This window comes from Mastigoproctus giganteus, chromosome 10 (genome assembly GCF_048544385.1).
Source record: "Mastigoproctus giganteus isolate SK-2022 chromosome 10, ASM4854438v1, whole genome shotgun sequence".
Lineage (NCBI taxonomy): Eukaryota > Metazoa > Arthropoda > Arachnida > Uropygi > Thelyphonidae > Mastigoproctus > Mastigoproctus giganteus.
In genome coordinates, this window is record NC_143584.1 from 33,005,825 (window position 1) to 33,028,524 (window position 22,700).

The following is a 22,700-nucleotide window of genomic DNA, read 5'->3' on the forward strand; positions in this document are numbered from 1 at the left end:
ACACAAAATGGGGTAATGGACTTATCCCAATTTTTAAGGGAGGAGTCGCATGATGGAATGCGAGCATGCCAGGGTGGAAATGGTGGCCTTGGTGACAGGGCAACATTGTCTACAGTGATGTCGAGCTCTCTGAGCAGCTCTTGGACACGGATACCAAAAGGCCGATTGGCAGTCTGACGAGTGTTATATAGGTTTTCCCATCGTGGCTTGAAAACGGACTTCCACGTAGGGTTGTCTGGCAAGGATTTTAATTTAATGTTATATTTTAAAGACAATTGCTTTCGTCGAAATGACAGTGGTGGTTCAGATGCTTCAACATATAAACTCTGGACAGGAGATGTTCTAAATGCTCCAGTAGCAATACGGATGGCTTGGTGGTGAACTGGGTCCAGCCATCTAAGTACGCTGTTTCTAGCCGATGCGTACACTTGGGACCCATAGTCAAGTTTAGATCGGACAAGTGCACGATAGAGGCTGAGCAAAGTGGAGCGGTCTGCTCCCCATTTATTGGAGGAAATAGAGCGTAGGAGATTCAACCCTCTTGTACACTTTTTCCGCAGTTGACGAATATAAGGTAAAAATGTCAACTTCTTGTCGAAAATGAGCCCCAAGAATTTTGTCTCGGGTGCTACTGGAATGATGTCTTGTCCGAGTTTAAGTTCTGGTTCGGGGTGAAGGTTCCGTTTGCGACAAAAGTGCACGCTGTCGGTCTTCTGTGGCGAGAACCTAAATCCATTAGTCACTGCCCAAGAGTTGACGTGGTCTGTGGCACGCTGCAATTGTCTTTCAATGACCCTCATATTGCATTACTGCAAAAAGATGCTAAAGTCATCTACAAAGAGGGCACTGTTTACTGTAGGAGCAAGTTGTTCAGTTATAGAGTTAACTTTGATTGCAAAAAGCGTAACACTTAAAACTGATCCTTGTGGAACTCCCTCTTCTTGGCAGAATGGCCGGGACAGGGTGGATCCTACACGAACTTGGAAAGACCGGTCTGTAAGGAAGTTTTTGATAAAGAGGGTAATGTGTCCTCTAAGACCAAAGTTATATATGTCTTTTAAATATCTCCAAGCCGTGTCGTACCCTTTTTCCATATCAAAGAAAACTGACACCTGGTGCTCACGTTTCAGGAAAGCATCACGTATAGATGTTTCCAAGCGAATTAAATGGTCAAGTGTTGACCTGTTCCTTCGGAAGCCAAACTTTATCCTGGAAAGGAGGTCGTTAGCTTCTAAATACCAGAGAAGACGAGCATCGACCATTCTTTCCAGGATCTTGCACAAGCAGCTCGTCAGAGCGATAGGACGGTAATTTTTTGGTATTTTTGGATCCTTTCCTGGTTTCGGAAAGGGAAGGACGGTTGCCACATGCCATGAGTCCGGAAATGTCTCTTCAATATAGATTCTATTATAGAGACGGAGCAAACGATCCATGGATTCCGATGAAAGGTGTTTATTCATCTCATAATGGATGTCGTCTGGCCCAACAGCACTCGCCTTGGACAGTAAGAGTGCTGCTTTCAGCTCCCACTGTGTAAAGGGCTGATTGTATTCCTCGCGATTGTTAGAGGACAGCTTTAGGTGGTATTTTTCTGATCTTTGTTTGAGTGCGAGGAACTCTGGGGTGTACGATGTTTCTGAAGACACTTTAGCAAATGTCTCTCCGAGAGTATTTGCAATTGCAGTTAAATCTGCAATTGTACATCCATTATGTTCCAGGATCGATGCAGGGTATGAGTTGTATTTATCCTTCATTTGCCGAACTTTGTCCCAGATGGCTTTGGGATTGTCGGCCCGTGTAAGGGAAGATGAAAATTTGATCCAAGATTCCTTTTGGCTCTGACGTCTAATGTACCGTGCTTTGGCACGTGCACGTTTGAAGGCTATTAAATTATCTGTGGTGGGGTAGCGACGAAATATTCCCCATGCTTTGTTTTGAGGCCTTCCTAGCTGTTGTGCATTCTCCATTTCACCATGGTTTTGGGAAACGTGGAAAGCGTGACGATGTCCGTGGAATTGCAACTGCTGCTGCCTGGACTATACTTTCTGTGATATGTTTTCCGCCTCATTAATTGGCTCCTGGCCGACTGTAGTGGTATTGAACGTTACCAATTCACGAAAGGCATTCCAGTCGGCGTGATCGATCTTCCAACGTGGTATCCTCGACTGGTGATATTGTCTCCCATTTGAAATGGTGGATAACACGGGGAAGTGATCACTACCGTAAAGGTTTTCTTCAGCCTCCCATGTACTCAGAGGCAGGAGGGAAGGGGAGCAGATGGAAAGATCAATGGCAGTAAATGTACGGGTAGCCGTGTGGAAAAAGGTGTTAGATCCCACATTTAGAAGGGCCAGATCATTGTTTTCAAGCAAACGCTCGATAATCCGACCTCTTCCATTAATGTCAGAACTACCCCACAGCGGATTATGCCCATTGAAATCCACTAATAATAGAAAGGGGGTGGCAGTTGCTTAATGAGATCATCAAGGTCTGCCTGGGCGGTGTCGTTCCCAGGTGGTAAATAAATGGAGCAAACAGTTAAAAGGAACCTACTGTAAGACGAACTGCTACAGCCTCTAGATTAGTGGTAAGAATCACAGCTTGAAAGGGGTTGTGGTTACCCACCAGGATAGCGACTCCTCCGTGGGCAGGTCCATCCCCAGCTCTGTCTCTGCGAATAACTGAGCAGTTACGTAAGTAAGGGTCTTCATTTGCCTTTAAATACGTCTCCTGTAAGCAAAAGCAAGTTGGTTCATGCTTACTCAGGAGGGCCTTGATGTCACCTCTATTTCTACGAAATCCACGGCAATTCCATTGGAGAAATTTAAATATACCCATTATTTTGATTTACTGGGTCCGTCTCGTGGCTTCCGAAGGGCTGAGGGCTTCATTTTCTCAGTCCTGGGTTTATCTCTCTTTGGAAAGACTGGACGTTGGCCTGTATCCATTTCTTCTTCTTCGTCTTTCGCAAAGAGTTCCAATACAGGATTGTCCTGTACCTCCTTATCTTCGACATCCATTGTTTCTTGAATTGGGGATGCCTGTTCCCCTTTCTTCGGATTTTCTTTAGTACTCTGTTTTGGAAGTGGTGGAGCACTAGGAGGTACGGATATAGCAGTGGCGGCTGACTGTGATTTTTGGGTGGGCTTTTGGGTTCTTAATAAATAGCGCGCAATGGGGGTAAATGACTCCCTTGGTGGAATACTCATATCAGTCTGAGTACCAATGGTACATTTCCCAGAAACTTTCTGGGCGTATGAGGGCTTGGCGCTATTTATAGGTTGGATGCCTCTTCTGGCCTCCTGATAGGAGATGTTTAGCTCTGTTTTTAGTTTCTGAATTTCCTTCTCCTCTTTCCACCGCTGGCATGCTCGAGAGTATGCAGGGTGTTCTCCTTGGCAGTTAGTACAACTTGGCTTAGAGGATAAACATTACTTGCTCTCGTGGTCTTTAGCACCACAGCGAGCACAGGCAGGGTTGCCACGACAAGCTGTTTGAGAGTGGCCATACTTTTTGCATTTAAAACACCTCAGTGGGTTCGGGATATAAATCCTCACTGGGCAGTTTAAATAGCCTGGTTTTATGGAACTTGGAGGCCGTGGGGTGTTGAACGTTACTATGAGAACTCGGGTAGGGACGAGATTCCCATCCTTCCGCATCGATATTCTTTTGACAGCCGTCACTCCTTGGTTTTTAAGTTCAGAGCAGATTTCTTCTTCAGAAACATGAAGAAGATCCCACTCTGATATGACACCTCGTGAGAAATTCAAGGTTTTATGGGGGGTAACGATGATGGGTATTCCCCTTAACGATGTTGCTTTCAGCAGTTGCTGTGCATGTTTTTGGCTTGCAACCTCAACTAAAATGTCGCCTGAACGTAGCCTTTTCACAGATTTTGGAGATCCTGTCAACCCTTCTAATCCTTTCTGGATAAAAAAGGGTGACATTTTCCCGAGTGCCTGCTCTCCGGTTGAATGGAGAATGAGGAAAAGTGGTGTCACAGATGGAGGTGTATCCTCAGTTCTCGCTCTTTTTGCAGAGGTGGTTTCTGTGGTTTCATCTCGATTAGGTAGGGACCTTGTTGGGGCCCCAGAATAAATAGAATTCAAATTACTCATAAGAGTAAAGAGAAAGTGTCTGATGCCTAAGTACCTCACCCACCACCGAGCCAAACGAGGGGACGCTCACTCGTGAACTGGCAGGAACTGCGTACACGAATGGGACGCCGAGTTCGCTTAGGAGCACCATACCCACGTTATCAATAAGTCTTTATCCCGTCCCAGGACCAAAGGGAGGGAGACTTATTGAACGCAGTTGACCCTAGCAGTATAAAACCACCCGCCGATTGATCCCAGTCGAGCCGGTCCGGGACCTCCCGTCTTGTCGAAGCAGGGGCCAAAGTGGTGTATTAAGGCTGGGCCCCTCAACCACCAGGATCCCCCTTTCCGAAGTCCAAGGTCGCGGCGCACGGCTGCACACGACGGATTCCAAAGATGTAACCCTGGAACCAAGGTATGGGCGTTAGATCCCAGTGATGCTAGTCTGGAAGTCCAGCAGCGTCACTGGGAGGTCCCCTCACCACATACAGGTGCCCACGTCGAGGGGTGAATTCAACTAATACCAGCATAATAGTTTGTCCCATATTTTTGAGTATTGCTAAATGTGTTGAAGCTGCCTGTGCCATCTCTTGGTCAGTTTTAGAAAACTGTGAACTTGAAATTGCAGTGAATTTTCTTACTAGTTGGCTTAAGACGATTGCGACCTTTGCAGCATCCAAGAAGATTTCCATTATGCCTCGGTACAGAGTATGGTGGATTCCCCATCTTAACATGAGCTTCAAGTTAAAACAGCATCTGCACAAAATGTGGAAGCAGTCGCAAAGTGTTCAAGACAGAATAACTTACTCTAGAGCACTCACAGCATTTAGCAAACAGAAATCTCATGTAATTAATCATTATATGGATATATAATGCTTAATTACATGAGAGGAAATAGGGGCATTTCCCTTCGTAGAGGAAAATGCCCCTATTCTGAAGGGTATTCTGATTTCCCCCTAAATCTTGGACCTGACCAGTGGCTTGATTTTATTTATAGCGTTGCTTCGAACCCGGAACAACGTCCTGATTTTCATTCAAAAACAACTGGAATCCTGCCTGACACACTGTCTGTAGTATCCATCTCCAGGGAACAGCTTATCGCTGCTATTAATTCCACATCAGCTTCTGCTACGTCTGGTGCAGATGGAATACCCCAATTCATTATTAAATGTCTTAATCCATACATTTTGGATATCCTTCTAACTATTTTAATGCTATTTTTTCAAGTTATTTCTTTCCCCAGGAGTGGAACATCTACGTTGTGAAGCCTATACCCAAAATTCAATCTTCTACTCTTCTTAAGCATTACCGGCCAATCTCTAACGCCTGAAGATTTCTATAACTCCTTGAGAAAGCCCTTCTCCCTCTTCTAACTAAACAACTTCCTCCCCATCGGCCTCCTCAAATTCATTACTCTTTCCTCATAAAGATCCACTCTGACTAACCACGTAGCCACCACCAGCTCTATCCTCTCTGCGTTTGAATCTCAAGCGCAGCTTACAGTCATGTATGTAGACCTCGAAACAGTTTTCGACTCTATAAACGTTCCTGCAATGCTGAAGCTACTTTCAGACCATTATCAGATCAAGGGAGACACTCTACCGTTCCTCACGTTACTCCTTCAAAATAGAATAATCCGACTTACTGTCCGTGGGCAAATATGCGACGCTCCTGCCTTCACGTGATGGGGCCGGTAACCTGGGAGAAGAAAGTCCCTCTCCCAGGGCTAAAAGGAGCAAGCATGGATTTGAATAATTTTCCACTGTTAGAGCCTTCAAGCTCAAGGGCGGAAATGTCTGATGTCAAAGACGCTAATCAACCGAAAAGGCTTCGAAGAGAAGCGCAGTGCAATGAGATGCCAAACTTTCTGATGACACACACACACACACACACACACACACACACACACACACACACACACACACACACACACACACACACACACACACACACACACACACACACACACACACACACACACACACACACACACACACACACATTCTATCTCCACTCAGCTTGTGGGGAAGTTATCACCATTTGTTGTCTAAAGAATAGATACAATTGAAAATATTATTAAAGTTCTTTGAATTCTTTCTGAAGGTTTAGCATTATATAATAAGTGTGTGTGCGATGGCATATTTCCCAATGAATGGACAATAGCCTTGATAAAACTGATCATGAAGCCCAACAAACTGGCCCAGCATCCAAAGTCAAATGACCAATAGCACTTCTGGCTAATCTGGGAAAAATATTAGAGCGTTTAATGGTCCTACGAACAACACAAATGGTAGTCGATAAAAACATGATTTCTGATAAACAATATGGGTTTCTGCAGGCAGATCATGTGAGGATGGTCTTGCTGATTTTCTCTCATATACGGAGTTCTAATGCCAAGTATGAATTGGCAATATATGTGGATTTTGAGGGGCCTTTGACTCCCTCTGGTGGAAGGGCGTCTTTGACCGCCTAAGGAAACTGGATTGTCCTTATCGATTGTATTTATTATACAGAAACTATTTCTCTTACAGATACATAATAGTGAATCACAACATCATAGTCTAAAAAGACAGGTTATGCGCGGGTGCTCTCAGGGATCGATATTCGGCCGATGCTATGGAACATGAGCCACAGCCAAAAGAGAAACACAAAAAATACACACAGATCAATGGAACAATTTGGTCCCCAACTTAGAAAAAAGAATATTAATAAGCCACGTACTAGAGTATACAGAGTAATAAGACAAATGAACAATAACCTTAAGGAAACAATCAAAATTAACACAATACCGTTAGAAGATTGGCTGAATAAATTATAAAAACCTATGGACCACAGTTGATCCTCTCCTGGTTAAAATAACATCTAACAATAATATAACAGAAGTCTTCACTAACAAAGAACTGGAATCAGTTCTTAAAAACAGTAAAAACCAAAAATGTTCTGGAGACGATGGAATTAACTTACTTGAACTAATGAATATGACATTTGCAGGCCACCCGCCACCAGATAGCTGGCAAAATGCTCTTGTAGTGCCAATTTTCAAACAAGATAATATAAAAGACTGCAATAACTACCGAGGAATCAGTCTCCTAAACTCAGGATATAAAATATACTCAAGCCTCTTAAAACTGAAACTTAGTAAATACTACGAAAACATCCTTGGAGAAGAACAAAACTGGTTCAGGAGGGGAAGATCATCCGCTGACGTTTACTTCACACTCAAGTTCCTGATAGAAAAAAGAAGAGAGTTTAGTTTGGAAACCTATCTCTTATTCATAGATTACAAAAAATTCTTTAACAAGGTGAACCGAAAAAAATTATTTGAAATCTTAAAATAAGACAATGTACCAAACCAGTTGATCGAGGTCATCCTAAATATCTATAAAAATAATAGAATAAAAATTAAGACTGAATCACAAACAACTGAATTGGAGACAATAAATACAGGGGTGAGACATGGATGTGGACTGTCCCTGCTTCTATTCGACATACATGTAAATCATATTATAAGAGAATGAAGGAAAATCTCCAAGGCAGGCATCGAAATTAGCCGCAAAGCAAGAGTGGACACACTGCTTTTTGCAGTTGACCAGGTTCTAACAGAAGACGATGAGAACTCATTGCAGAAATTCATCTTTTCATTAAACAAAATAGCAAAATCATTTAATATGGAAATTTCATCTTCAAAGATAAAAGTGATGGAATTAAAAGGAAGAGTTTCAATCTTCAATAAGAAGAAAGATCTCCGTTGACAATAATATTATCGAACAAGTTAACACTTTCAAATACTTAGAATACCACTTGTCATGTGATAAAGAAAACGATATTGAGCAAAAAAGTAAATAATTACATAGGAATTACTAAACTTATAAACCATATTTTCAAATCTAATATGGTGCATAAAAAAACAAGGACACGGATACATAACACCCTCGGCAGACCTATCCTAACCTATGGCTCTGAGGCATGGAAAATGAACAAAGGGAATAGCAGGAGGTTGACTGGTACAGAAATTCGTTTCATGCTCACAACCGCAGGCTATACCAGACATGACAGGAAAAGAAATCAAGACATCCTGTAAGAACTGCAGACAACCTCAGTACTGAATTATGTTGACTCATACAGAAACAGATGGAACATGTAGAGAGAATGGAGGACGGACTCTATCCGAAAGATATTCTAAGCTACAAACCCCAGAGAAGGAGGGACAGAGGCAAAACTCTGCAAAGATAGAGAGAGACCATAACAGGCCTAATACTGGACAGAAAGAAGAAGAAGAGGTTGTCTATTATACTCATCAGTCTTTTGATCTGTAACAGACTCCAATTGTCACCTTTATTTTTCCCAATGTTTATCGCATGAGGCTGACTCAATATTACAATGGCAACTTCGGTTTTATTGTTTGAGAATCTATATGCTTCTTAACCAAAAACATCATCCTCCTCTCTTGTCTATCCTTTCTGTATGCATACTGCTATACAATCTTAATGTTATCTATCGTGTATAATATCTAAAATATCTCAATAAATATCTTACATTTTTGAAGGCTTACTCTTTTACAATTTTTATAGTTGTTGCAGGTATGAACATCTAGTGGGAATAGTGAGATTCATTGCGAGAGAGAGAGAAACAAAATTAAAGATTTTCAGAAACATTTCTTGTGTTTGGGTGTTTTTTTCACATTATTCTCCATTGGAACAATTGCTTTTACTGTATGTAAAAATGTTACACTTAACACTGAATACTGATATTGTTAAGTGGCTGCTTATGCTGAAAGAATGTATAAATAAATTTATTCTGTAAACAACATTGTTTCTAGATAAACGGCTAAAAGATGAAACAGCCATTTAATTCCGACTTCTAAATAAAATTCCTGTTGCACCATTATGAGAACTCATTTTTCAACCCTACTTATCCACACGCACATTCCAAAGTTGAGGAGGGTTAAGACCCTCTTCAACCTTGGAATGTTCATCTCTATTATAAGGTATTCACCAAATACCTTATAATAGAGATGAAGTTCCAAAGTGCATTTTTTCTAGATATCAACAAAATAAAATTAAGACCATCTAAAATAAGTTTCTTGTGTTGTGTATCATTTTAAGATGGGATTTTTATTTAAGTTTGCGTTTTTATCGTATGGAACGTTACTCTGTGAGCTTTTGTTTAGCATAGCTGCAAACAGGAACGCTGATTTACTCTTGACCTGAAGTGCTTTCTTTCTCATAAGGTTGTTTGTGACCTTGGCACTGTCCTGCGTTGGGGGAAAGTCCTGCAGCCCTTTAGCAATTTTGCTGTTAGCCATATCTATGTCCGAACTATTGCCTTGTTTCTCCAGGCTTACTGAGTCTTCGCTTTGACTGTGTTGTGTCAATATTTGTTTGTTATATTCTGTTTGCTGGTATTCAGAGGCATTTTTAACTCTTCAGGATGGCACCCAAGGAAGCGGTTTCATGCAATATACGTCTTAAAACAGTACATAATTGTGACCTACAACAAAATCTAAATCCTGGTATCTGGCCAAATGGTCTTCTTGGCATGCCATTTTACGAAACGATTAGAGGTGCTCTCAGAAGCTCTAGTGAGAAGTTACCGCCTAATTCTCAATCTGTTGAACTGTCTGCATATCTAGATAATACCATGCCTATTTCTCATCCTAGTTCATCACTGCCACCTAAGTCATGTGTTTGCAAACATCCTGCTAATGTGTATCTCAGCATTTTTCTTCAAAATATAAGAATCAAAAACGCTTATTGCCTTATTGGTTGAGGAATCTCATGGCATCATATGTTTAGTTGAAACGTGGAAGAAGGAACCTCTACACGATGTTTTCCTTCTGCCAAAAAATCGATTAACCCTTACCTCTTCGATTAACATGGATTAATCGAAGAGGTGGAGGGACAGCAATTATTTTAAATCTGATATTAAAGTGACTGAGCCGAGTGGTCAGGAGCGCAAGTGCAGTAGCACACACTCTTTGAGTGGACCGGGATTCAAGTCCGTGACTGCTAAATACGATTAACGTTTGTTTTGTTTATCTACGGAGTATAAACAAGAACACCTACCTTCAACTTTGAAGGCATTTCTCTACTGATCCAGGTTAAAGATTCACTGTTACAAATTTATAATATTTATATTCCTCCTGGACCTACTGATTACATCATTAATGAAGTAATGACTTGGACTACTACTTTTCATAGGCCTCAAACTAACATAATTATAATGGACGACTTTAATCTCCCTCTGCCCAAATATTATGTACAAGTGAAGTTGCTGTCCAACTCCTTATTAGTTCTAGGAGATAAAAATCAACGTCCCTGTTACAAGAGGTAATCAAGCTCTGATCTTGTTTACTTTAAACTTCAACTTCAAGAAAAACTTAACAGTACCATTACATTTAGATCTGACCACAAAAGTATAGAACTGCAAGAAGCAATTTGCTGCGGGAATCCTCGCCCCCCTCTGGAAATCAGCAAAAGAATACCATTAATTAAATTCCTCCAGAAAGAAAAGTTTTTGCAGCTCTTGAAATATTACCTATGGGATTTTTCTCAAAAATATACCTATACAGGACGGCACCTTTATTCTATTAAAATGGTTAAATCGACTTAAAACAGTCGGAATCCAACTTGTTAGACTATCTTTTCATTCCAAACTTTGGAGCAAATCCCACCTGAAACCATACTTTAAAAGTAAGCAAAAATGCCACAGGCAGTGGAAGAAGTACGGCACTTCCTCAGCTCACATTAAATATAAAAAGAGCAGAGCACTGTTTGAACTCAAAAAAATTCAGTCGTACAGAAATTATTTAATGTTCAGGCTAAAGCGCTATAAAAGAACATTTTCTACAAAAACAACAGCTACCTTACAGCACGATAAAGTTTTAGAATGGATAAAATTCGATATGGAAACAAGCAATTTTGACACTTAAGATATGCAAAACAGATTTAAAGGATTCTGTTCTTATAAACAAGCAGATAGCGTGCAACATGAAAGGCCTCCTAGTCAAGTCCTGCTGATTAACCAACTTCTGAACAAAAATACAATTCAGGGAATAATTAACGAAATAAACCTTGATAGTAGAGAAGGCCCTGACTGCATCCCTACTTTTATTATTAGATTGTCCAGCGTATACATCGTTGATTCTTTAGTCCATATCATTGCCAGTTGCATTTCCCAGCCATTCATTCCAAGATTATGGAAGTCTTTCAGGATTACGCTGATTCCTAAACAAGCTAGCAGTAATAACCATACATGCTATCTATCTACTAATTGCTGTGTCATCAATAGTTACTAAAATATTTATAAAATCGTGCAGCCATATCTTCAAGAGGCAATCTTCGCTAATGCACCTGTCAACATGCATTTTGGTCTTAGAGGGCATTCCACAACAACTAGCTTAGCTGACACCATTGTGCGAGTCCAAACTGCTTTTCAAGATAAGGCACAATGCGATGTCTTTTATTTAGACATCAAAGGTGCTTTCGAGAATATAGAGCACAAGAAAGCTTTTGAAATTCTAAAAAAAATCATTTCATCGTTGACACAATGGTTATTTCCTACCTACAATACAGCTTAAAACACAGACATAGCCGCTTCCTCACTAATACCAATAATATTCTCTTCACAACCTCAACAGGCATTCCTCTAGGAGGTGTACTCTCCAGTACGATATTTTCAGCATATCTACAACCACTTCTACAAGAAAATCCAAATCTGTTAGCGTATACATACCGATGATTTAAAGTTATTTTTTATTACCAAAGCCTACAAAGACATTCACAAAGTTAAACAGTGTATTTTATTTCCTTTGTTCCGAATTTGTGCTCCTAGCCATGTGTTGCGATGGGCTTGCTGTATTTGCAATAAATGAATATATATGTTTTTTATTTATTTATTAAATGTGCCCGAACATGCCTATCGACGTTGTAAAAGTGTGATCACATTTTCTAGTTTGCCTAACTAGAAAATGGTGGATTTCGACCTGATGGATTGCTTCTGGATGCAATGGATGGGATTCTGGAGTAAAAACGTCCTAAGGGTAGACCAAAAAGGACCTTCATCCGGATGTTGCTGAATGAAGCAGGCCTTCAAAACTTTGATGACCTAAAACAAACAGCACAGGAGAGACAAAGATGGCGACAGCTCATCAAAGGAACTGACCACTCACAAGACTATTACTGATGATGAACTAGAAAATGTTATCTTATCTTACTTATAAAAGTGGTGGCTTCTCACAACCCCTTTGAATTCTGAAGTGAATTTGAATTTCTTCATGAAAAGCAATATACGTTGTGGTGACAGGAGGGAAGGCTATCCAGTTTTGCATTATGCAGTTTTTCTCTCCGAGAAGTAGTCTACTTTTTTGTTTGCAAGTCTGAGAGAGTTGTGTGGTTGTACAAACAAGAAAATTCAGGTCATGGAGCACTAGAGAGTCCTATCTGTAAACAGATAAGAGTACGGAATAATAAGTTTCTTTACCAGTTATTACGATATTCTTAGATTTCAAGAATATTTGTAATAACTGCTTCACTACTTCTAGTAATAGAATTTGATTATAGTATTCATGGTTCACTATGGTTCTTTTAATGGTTAAGATTAGCCAATCACTATGGTTCTTTAATGGTTAAGATTAGCCAATCACTATGGTTCTTTTAATGGTTAAGATTAGTGATACTTATATTTCGACTTCTGAGAATCAGATGTAGAACTATTCAAATTTTCATTAAAATGGAACAAATAGAAATGCGATAACTTTTACTTCTTTTTCCTCCACGAATGCAATAACTCAACTCCCGTTGGATGGATTTTTATAGAAATTTGCCCAACCATTCGTAAATTTATTAAAATTTGGCCAATAGAAATCCGTCAGATGTTTTTACCATTCTGTTCATATATGTCACATATTCTGTTGGTGTATTGTAGCTGAAGCACTGGATATTATGTTTCTTACCAAAGACTGGATGATTGGCATATATAATGGATGACAAAAACGAATTTTCTCGGTTCGCTCATAAAAGTCTTTGCTTTTCTGATCTTTTTTTTATACATCATGAATTATTACTATTAAGTTCAGACTCTGTCTTTTATCCTCACCGAGTATTGCTCTAAGCTATGCGTCGGAAACGTAGCCGGATTCACCTGTAGTAGCGTCAAGAGTTAACAGAATCCTTATCAGAATTCAATCCGGCAAACGGATGGCCTTGAGTACAGAACATGCCACTAATATACTTGTTACGTCAAATGAGACTAATGAAATATCACGCAACAGCTGCCAGATTTATCAGTGATAGCTATAGTCATTGGAAGCTGAGGGGGAGGGGGGCTTGTATTTGTATGCTGTTCCAGAACCGAAATGACAAACGCATTGTTGATTGTTTGTCACATGTTGCTCCAGCTCAAGTGACTCATGTTATAAATGTAAACGCATGTCCATCAGTGAGTAGCAGCACGCAATTATGATACGAAACAAAAAAAGCTAACCGATTATTTTTGAAATAGCACAAGTACACTTCAGTTCATTAGAAATGTAATGTACTCTTGATTTCTGATAGAGAATTATATTGCCCTTTATTCAATAGGTGGTAATTTGGTCGTTGGTTAATGACTCCATCGACGAGATTTCAAGAAAGGATTGCAATGGTTTTAATTTAAAGCGCATAATTCGACAGTGAAGAAACTCGTGGTAAAAGTTCCTCCAAAATATGAGCTCGGTGAAGTTCGACACGAACGGTTACTTTATAAGGTGGAACAAGTTGGAATCACAGGGAAAATGCTTAGCTGGAGAGCAGAAGTTGGGTTCCCCAAGGATCAGTACTGGGACCACTGTCGTTTTAGATTTTCTAATGTGACATCGATGATGGGAGAGAGGGCGCGATGTCTATAATTCACAGATGACAAGAGGGGATATCAAAAAGTTGACCTAGATAAAAACATCACTAGGGAAGATGCCGTTTTTAATATAAGTTGTCTACACAGAAAATTTTATTCCCGTAGGTGGTCGTACACCAGAGGTGGAGCCCGGAATCTGAGGAAAGAAGCTATAGTTGTCAAAGTGGAGTATCGATCAGTGATCAAGTCTAGGATTAGCAGGGCAAGAAAGCTCAGGAAATTGACGAAGAAATGAAAGCTGTGTATGGGCAGAATTGTCCATCCTATGACACTGTCAAAAAAGTGGAAACGGGATTTCCAGTGGGGTCGTACAAGTGCCTTTGACGAGCCAAGAGATGGCAGGCCATCAACATCCATAGACGGTTGCAAAGGTTGAGCAGGTGTACTGAGTGACAGACGTGTAACAATTCATTTCATCGCAGATGTTGAGGGAATTTGTTATGGGTCTGCTCACAGCATTTTACATGACCATCTGCACATGTCTAAGGTCTCCGCACGATGGGTTCCAAGATTGCTGACGCCTTTGCAGGAGCAATGTCGAAATGCAAATATTCTCGCCAACTGTTGGATTTGTGTGCGGCTTCGAATTACTGCAGCGCACACTCTATTCTGCTGACCTAGCACCGTCAGACTATTTCTTGTTTCGAGAAATAAAGACACCATTGCGTGGATGCTGCTTTGATTCGTATCAGGAAGTCATCAATGAAGTGGAATCGTGGTTTCGTGCAAAAAGTGCAGACTTCTATGATCAAGGCATTCAATAGCTGATCCATAGATGGGAGAAATGTGTTACTATACATGGAGAGTAGATAGAAAAGGATTAAAGTTACTGTGAAATTTCACCTTTTTAGAGCTATTATTTCTAGTTAAGGGTACGAAAGAACATTTTGATACCCAGAGGCTTAGCTAGGTTTTTGGCGCACTTGGAAAATTCGTGGCTACGCGCCCTTTTTCGATAATTGGTAAAATCATAATAAATAATAAGAAGTACAGTCGGACCTCTGTTTAATGAACCTCTTTATAGCAAATATTTCTATTTTTATGTAAATGCCTTTACCGAATTTTTTTAGAATTCGCTAAATAGAATTTTATTCTTTACCGAATTTTTTTTGGAATTTTTTTATTTCTTGGTTCAATGGAAAGGAAACTTTCTTTGTTCGTAGCACGAACTAAATTTTCCCTATAACGACTGAATTAAGTCTCTTAATTCAGTCGTTATATGGAAAATTCATATTGTGTATTATACATATTGTTCGCACCCATGGCCTTCAAGCAATTAAGCAATAGTTCTGTTGCTACGCCCGAATTAAGAGATAAAGAGATTACCATCTGCAACTCAGTGGGACCCGTAAGGCCTATCCGACTACCTATCCCACATACCGAGAAGTCGAGCTGGTCAACTACTTTCTGTGTATCCATAGCCAGTGGGCAGACCAAGGTTAGAGACATTCGGACAATGGACTCTGGTCAGCCTTCTATTGTAAGCACCCTCTTAGAGATTTAGAAGAGAGTGGGATTCCTTTATCCCGAGAAGCAGTCATCTGTTGTTTCGTGGAAGCGATTCATCCACACATTGCCATATATTTCCCCTGTTTACATGGTCATAGTGAATAGTTGAATATCCGAGTACTCGGACATTGGACAGTTTCAAAAAAAAAAAAAAAAAAAAATTAAGGACTAGTGACAATATCGAGGAGAAGGGGAAGAAAATGAGGGCAACGAAGATATTAAATTTAACATGAAATGTTGGCAACTTTTGAAATTTTGTTGAGGCCTTCAAAAAAACTATATTTGTATTTAGATGTTTCCAATCCTTAAATCCATCTGATTGCAAAATGGAACATTATTTGTACCAGTTACAAATAAGAGGCACGGAAAAATATCTTGCATCTTCGTTTTTGCAATAAAATAATCATTTCCTCTCTTTTTTACTTTCATTTTTGTATTTCCCCGAATTATTGAAGCATCGGCCATTAGTGACAGGATACGTATTTAAGACTATATGTTTGGGACCGGGTTGACTATAAGAGATCTGTTTTTGTGGGTATTAAAGTTCCATATGGTGGGATCATTAAATTCAGACTTACATGTTCCATGTTGATATTATTTCTCCCACCATTTTCTTCTGCCAACTGTTGTTGGTTATTGTCCACACTTTCTAATTCTTTTAAAACAACTTCAATTGTTTGGGCTTTTTCTTGGATTTCCATTTCAGTTTCATCATCATTTGTTTCATCTTTATTTGTAACATGTTCGAAAAAAATTATCTCTCAATTATTTTTGTGTGTGGAACGATGTTTGTTGTAATTTGAATAACGCAACGCAGGAGTGGATTCTTCAGAACGTTTCAAACGTTTTAATCGAGGGAAAATATGTTGTGAATCCGAACTAGTAGAGCTTGCAGATAGTTGGTTCTGAGTTGTAGATGGCTGATTTAGCCGAAACAAAATTTTTCATTATTTTTGCACATTCTCGTTATTTCCCTTGGAGTTCTGCAGCTGATTTTACAAACTTGTTCGGTTTGGAGACATTTCAGCTACCTCATAAGCTGCTTAAATGCTTTCAACGCCAGTCTTTGCCATTGCATTCTAAAATGATGTTTTTTTTTCACATTAGACCAATTATATTAGACCAATTTGAATTTTTCGAATCGGTCTAATAGAACTTCAGTTGTCACGAAATTAGGTGAGGCCAGCTAGTTACTCTAAACTGACGCAGTACCAGGAGAAGATTGGCACGCGTCATCGCCTCACCACCACCCAGTCGTTTGGATGGTTGGGGACGATGGCGTACTTACTACCCTCACCCGATTTTGTGACATAAGTGCTGCGAGATTACTCCGTCTGGAAAATTATTGGGGTTCACGTGAAGATGTTTCACATGAAAAGCAGGAAGGAGTGTATGGCGGAAGGAATGAACTCCAATACTTTCCATAGTGAATATGTAGTGGATAATTAACGTGACTCAGGAACTAAAACCATTTACACGTGTAGGTCTTCATTGCAGAATGCATAGCTCTGCTGATAATCCCAATATATAAGGCAATTGTAAGACCACGTTTGGAACACTGTGTTCAAGTATAGGGACCTCATCTGAACAAAGACATCGAGCTTCTTGAAAGGGTCCAAAAGGTGGGTAACTAGAATGTTCAGATGGTCAGAAGGATGACCGTATGAGGAAAGACTCCGATTATGTTGGCTACAGATACCTCAGAAGTGACCTACTTGAGGTTTATAAGGCTCTGAGAGCGATTGGTAAAATGAGTGAAGGTGGAATTCTCACTGTTCTAAACAATTCCAGAACTAGGGGGTCATAAATTCAAATTACAGAGGTTGGGGTTTAGAGTAGATTGTAGGAAGTTTTCTTTTAGGCAATCAGTAGTTGATCGCTGGAACAAGTTGCCCTCGCAGGTAGTTGAGGATGGCAGTTTGATTAAATTGAAAGGTCGACTTGATACTTACAAGTGTTTTCTTTATATACTTGGTTGTTTTTATTTCTCTTTTCTTTTTGCCAGTGCAGCAAAAGTCTGTGGCTTCCTTGAACAATATGGCGAATACTATTACAGTACTATGCTAATAATATCAGAAGAGCTGACGTTGGGATCTAATTCAACTGTTTTTATTTTCTCGAGTAAATGTCAATAATTTTAAATTTTTTTCCTTTTAAAACATGCTGCAAAGATTGGATTTGGCATCAATGGCGCTGCTCTCGTGTTCGATAGTGAGAATTCCTTGAAGGTATTGACGTTTCGTTTCTCTTGCACTTTCTAATAAATTCGTGAAGTTTTCTGATTTTCAAATAATCTGCGTGGGGAGCACAGTGGTGCTGTCACCATCCTCCTCATAGCGAGTGGAAAAGGTCAGGCTTCAAATCCCTCGGTGACGGGACGAACTTTAATGGACATTTTTCACATCGTGACTGAGTTAGTCGGTCTCAGACGTAGTTCGCAAAGTTTTCCCCTCCCAAAAACTGGAGTTTTTTCGTCCAACAAAACAAGCAAATCGACCAGAGAACATACGCAATAAACAGACACAAATACAGGTATATGTAAGAGATTATAGGGTTACCCTATTGTGATTTTTTGATTTAAGAACAAGATGAAAAGGCGAGGATACAGTGAGTATCCATGTGTATGTATACAGTGAGAATTCCACCTTCATTCATTTTACTAGTCGCTCCCAAAGCGATGTTTGGAATTTTGTTTTCAGCCAGCGAGTATTGGTTATAAGGCACAAACTTCGATCTGCTATTGTAATTACCAGTACCAATACAGGCATAAAACTTTGTTCACAGATGACAGCAGTAGCAAATGCACTCTATACTAGTGCTGTCCAAACTACAAAGTATATAACATAGTCTATTATAAACTTAATTTAATTTAATCGATAATTTAATCAGCCTTCTGTCGAAGTCGCTGAGATGCTGATATCGGTGTCGAACGTGACGTATCGCCATTCTCTACAATCTCCCTCTATTCTGAAGTCATTTCCTGAGAGGCAGAAGCATCACACACGCGTGTTTCAACTCCACAATCTCCACGTTCGTTTTTATATGACCAAAGCTTCCGCCCGATTGGTCGAGTAATTTTATCATTTGAATATCTCGGCGGAACTCATCCGCTTGCTGATCTGCTTCCACTTCCGATTACTGTTTCCTGATGCTGCAATTTCAGTGTCACAGAGTAGTTATGTGTTTCGATGTACTCTGATATAAAATGTCTCATGCAGGATAAACAGGGATATAGAAAGCCACATGGTGTCTTGTCATGATCTACAAGACCTTTGGTAGTAAAGAGGACACCATTATCCATGTGAATGCGTCGATAGCTAGAACCCATGATGTTGTTGTTGTTGTTATTTGGTTTTTAGGAGCATTAGCAACTAAGGCCATATTGCTCCGGGATATGCGGTGGTCATTCCCTGACCTTTCCGCATCCTCCGTACCGCAGTTCTCGCACATAGGACAATAATCTGCCCTCAGCAGAAAAGCATGTGTAAGATGACTGTGTCCTATGCGAAGACGAGCTAGAACAACTCCTCTTTGCGGTTCCTGCGCAGACTAGATTGCCAGTGTCGGATTACAGGCTTTATCTGATAGTGCTTGTTTGTGACTTGCTCATGCCAAGATTGTTGCCATCGGGACAGTAATTTAGCGTGTATTGGCTGCCTGTAGTCTGTATAGGGGACTATACAGACTACTAATGGGGTTCTGGTGATCTGGCCGCAGCATCTGCCAGTTCATTTCCCCCGATCCCAATGTGGCTTGGGATCCAGCAGAAACGGATGTCAAATGAACACTCAAAAAGGGAATGTAATATCTGCTGAATCTGGATCACAAACGGATGAGGATTATACCTCATCCCCTATAAAACTTGCAGTGTATTTGAAGAGTCAGTGTACACCATACATCTTTGGTGCTTACGGGTTTTAATGTGATCCAAGGCTAGCTCTATAGCATACAACTCAGCTGTATATATGCTGCATTCGTGGGGAATCTTCCCAGATGTAGTACTATCTGGAAAGACAGCAGCAGATCCTACAGACAACTCTGACTTCGAGCCATCCGTGAACACAGGCAAAAAATCACAGTAATCGGATCGGTGGGCAGCATAGAGTTGTTGGTAGACAGAGGATGAAGTTATGGCCTTACCCCAACTTTTAATGGAGAAGTCACATGATGGTAAGCGAGCATGCCAGGGTGGAAGTAGATGCCTTGGTGACTGGACCACATTGTCTACCGTGATATTGAGCTCTCTGAGCAGCTCTTGGACACGGATGCCGAAGGATCGGTTAGCAGTCTGGCGGGTTTTATAAAGCGTTTCCCGTCGTGGCTCAAACACGCAAGTCCACGTTGGCAGGGATTTTAGTTTCAAAGTATATTGTAGCGACAATTGCTTTCGTCGGAGCAATAGTGGTGGTTCACCTGCTTCGACATATAAACTCTGGACAGGAGATGTTCTGAATGCTCCAGTAGCAGTACGGATGGCTTGGTGGTGGAGTGGGTCTAGACACCGAAGTACGCTATTTCTAGCCGATGCGTACACTAGGGACCCATAGTCTAATTCTGAACGAACAACCGCACGATAAAGGCGGAGTAAAGTGCATCGGTCAGCCCCCCATTTATTTGAGGAGATGGTACGAAGGAGATTCAATCCCCTCGTGCATTTTGTTCGCAGTTGACGGATATGCGGTAAAAATGTCAACTTCTTATTGAATATGAGACCCAAGAATTTTGTCTCAGGTATTACTGGAATGATGTGTTGTCCGAGTTTGAGTTCTGGTTCAGGGTGAAGGCTCCGTTTGCGACAAAAGTGTACGCAGACGGTCTTCTGAGGTGACAGCCTGAAACCATTAGCCATTGCCCAAGTTTTGACATGGTCAATGGCATGCTGCAATTGTCGTTCAATAACCCTCATGTTGCATGACTGGCAGAAGATGGTAAAATCATCAACACAGAGGGCACTGTTTACAGTTGGAGGAAGTTGTTCAGTAATAGAATTAAGTTTGATAGCGAAAAGCGTAACACTTAATACTGATCCTTGGGGGACTCCTTCCTCTTGACAAAAAGATTGAGAGAAAACAGAGCCGACACGAACTTGGAATGGCCGGTTCAATAAGAAATTTTTAATGAAGAGGGCTAGATGGCCCCTCAGACCCAGATCATAGATATCCTTTAAGATTCCAAATCTCAAGGCCGTGTCATACGCTTTTTCGATATCAAAGAAAATTGACACCAGGTGTTCGCTTTTAGGAAAGCATCTAGGATAGATGTTTCCAGTCTTATAAGATGGTCAAGTGTTGACCTGTTCCTTCGGAAACCACATTGAACTTTGGAAAGGAGGTCATTCGCTTCTAAATGCCACATGAAACGGGCATTTGCCATCCTTTCCAGGATCTTGCATAAGCAGCTTGTAAATTGGACGGTAATTACTCGGAAATTTTGGATCTTTTCCTGGCTTTGGAAAGACAAGCACGATTGCCTTATGTCAGGAGTCCGTAAATTCATCTTCAACATAAACTCTGTTGTACAAACAGAGCAACTGGTCCAAAGATTCAGACGAAAGATTTTTAATCATCTCGTAATGGATGTCATCTGGCCCTAAGGCACTCGCCTGAGATAGTGATAGTGCCGCTTTCATTTCCCATTCTGTGAAGAGTTGATTGTATTCTTCACAGTTCTTTGATTGCAATTTCAAATGTTGCCTTTGGGCATTTTGTTTGAGGGCCCGAAACCTAGGGTGGTAAGATGGTGGAAGGTTGTGATGTGTATTTCCCCATCATTTTTCGGACTTTATCCCAGACAAGCTTAGATTAGTATTAGTATTAATAATGGCCGCATGGTGCAAGAAAGCCTAAGGCTTCTGCTGCACCAGCCAAAAAAAAATAAAATGTGAATTTGATCCAAGATTCCTTCTGACTCTGATGTCTTACGTACCATGCTTTAGCACGTGTGCGTTTGAATGTTATTAAGTTATCTGCGGCGGGGTGCCGGCGAAAAATACCCCACGGCTTGTTTTGAGACTTTCTTGCTGCAGTGCAATTAGAATTCCACCATGGTTTTGGAAATGGTGGAAACCGAGTGGACGTTTTTGGAATTGCAATTGTCGCTGCTTGGACAACAGTGTCTGTAACGTACTTTACCGCGTCATTGATCGGTTCCTTGCTGACTGTGTTGATATCAAATGATGCTAGATATTTGAAGGCATTCCAGTCAGCGTGACCGATCCTCCACCGTGGCATCCTAGACGGGTGGCAGGGTCTCCCTTTGCAAAGGGTGGATATCACGGGGAAGTGGTCACTGCCATAAATGTTGTCTTCAACCTCCCATGTACACACGGGAACGAGAGAGGGTGAGCATATAGAGAGAGATCGATCGCGGTAAAAGTACGGGTAGGCATGTGGCAAACGGTGTTAAGTCCAATATTTAGCAGGGCCAGGTCTTTGTTTTCAAGCATGTGCTCTATAGTCCGACCACTTCCATTGATGTCGGCACTACCCAACAGAGTATTGTGTCCATTAAAATCCCCTAGTAACAAAAAAGGGGGCGGCAATTGTCTAATGAGATCATCAAAGTCTGCTTGGGGGATGTCGTCCCCAGGTGCCAAATAGATGGAACAAACAGTTAAGAGAAACACTACAGTAACTTGAACTGCTACAGCCTCTAAATTGGTTGTAACTTGAAATGGGGTGTGGTTACCCACAAGGATGGCGACCCCTCCGTGGGTAGGTCCATCCACATCCCTGTCTTTTCGAATAACTAAAAAGTTATGCAAGTATGGGTCCTGATTTGCTTTTAAATACGTCACCTGTAAGCAAAAGCAAGTAGGCTCATGCTTACTCAGGAGCGCCCTGATGTCGTCACTATTTCCATTGGAAATTTTAAACTTACCCATTATTTGGATTTGTTGGGTCCATCAGGTGGTTTCCGAAGGGCCGAGGGCTTCATTTTCTCAGTCCTGGCTTTATCTTTCTTTGGAAACACAGGCCAATGACCTGTGTCCATATCTTCTTCTGCAAAGATTTCCAGGACTGGGTCATCCGATACCTCCTTATCCTCGACATCCATTGTTTGTTGTATTGCAGGTGACTCTTCCGATATTTGCATCTTTTCTTTACCACTTGGTTTTTGTAGTGGTATAGCATTAGGATGTACGGAAATAGGAGTGGCAGCTGACTGTGTTTTTTTGGGTGAGCTTTTGTGAACGCAATAAAT

The 22,700-nt window shown here is 40.8% G+C and overlaps 1 protein-coding gene across 1 annotated transcript in view; it reads right to left on the bottom strand.

Annotated features, from left to right (window-relative positions):
• LOC150078955 (uncharacterized) overlaps nt 1-22,700 on the bottom strand; it is a 112,282-nt gene that overhangs the window by 18,528 nt on the left and 71,054 nt on the right. The window contains exon 4 of the mRNA XM_090382900.1: nt 21,876-22,244. Within this exon, the coding sequence (XP_090239026.1) occupies nt 21,876-22,244 (369 nt within the window). The remainder of the gene's footprint in view (nt 1-21,875; nt 22,245-22,700) is intronic.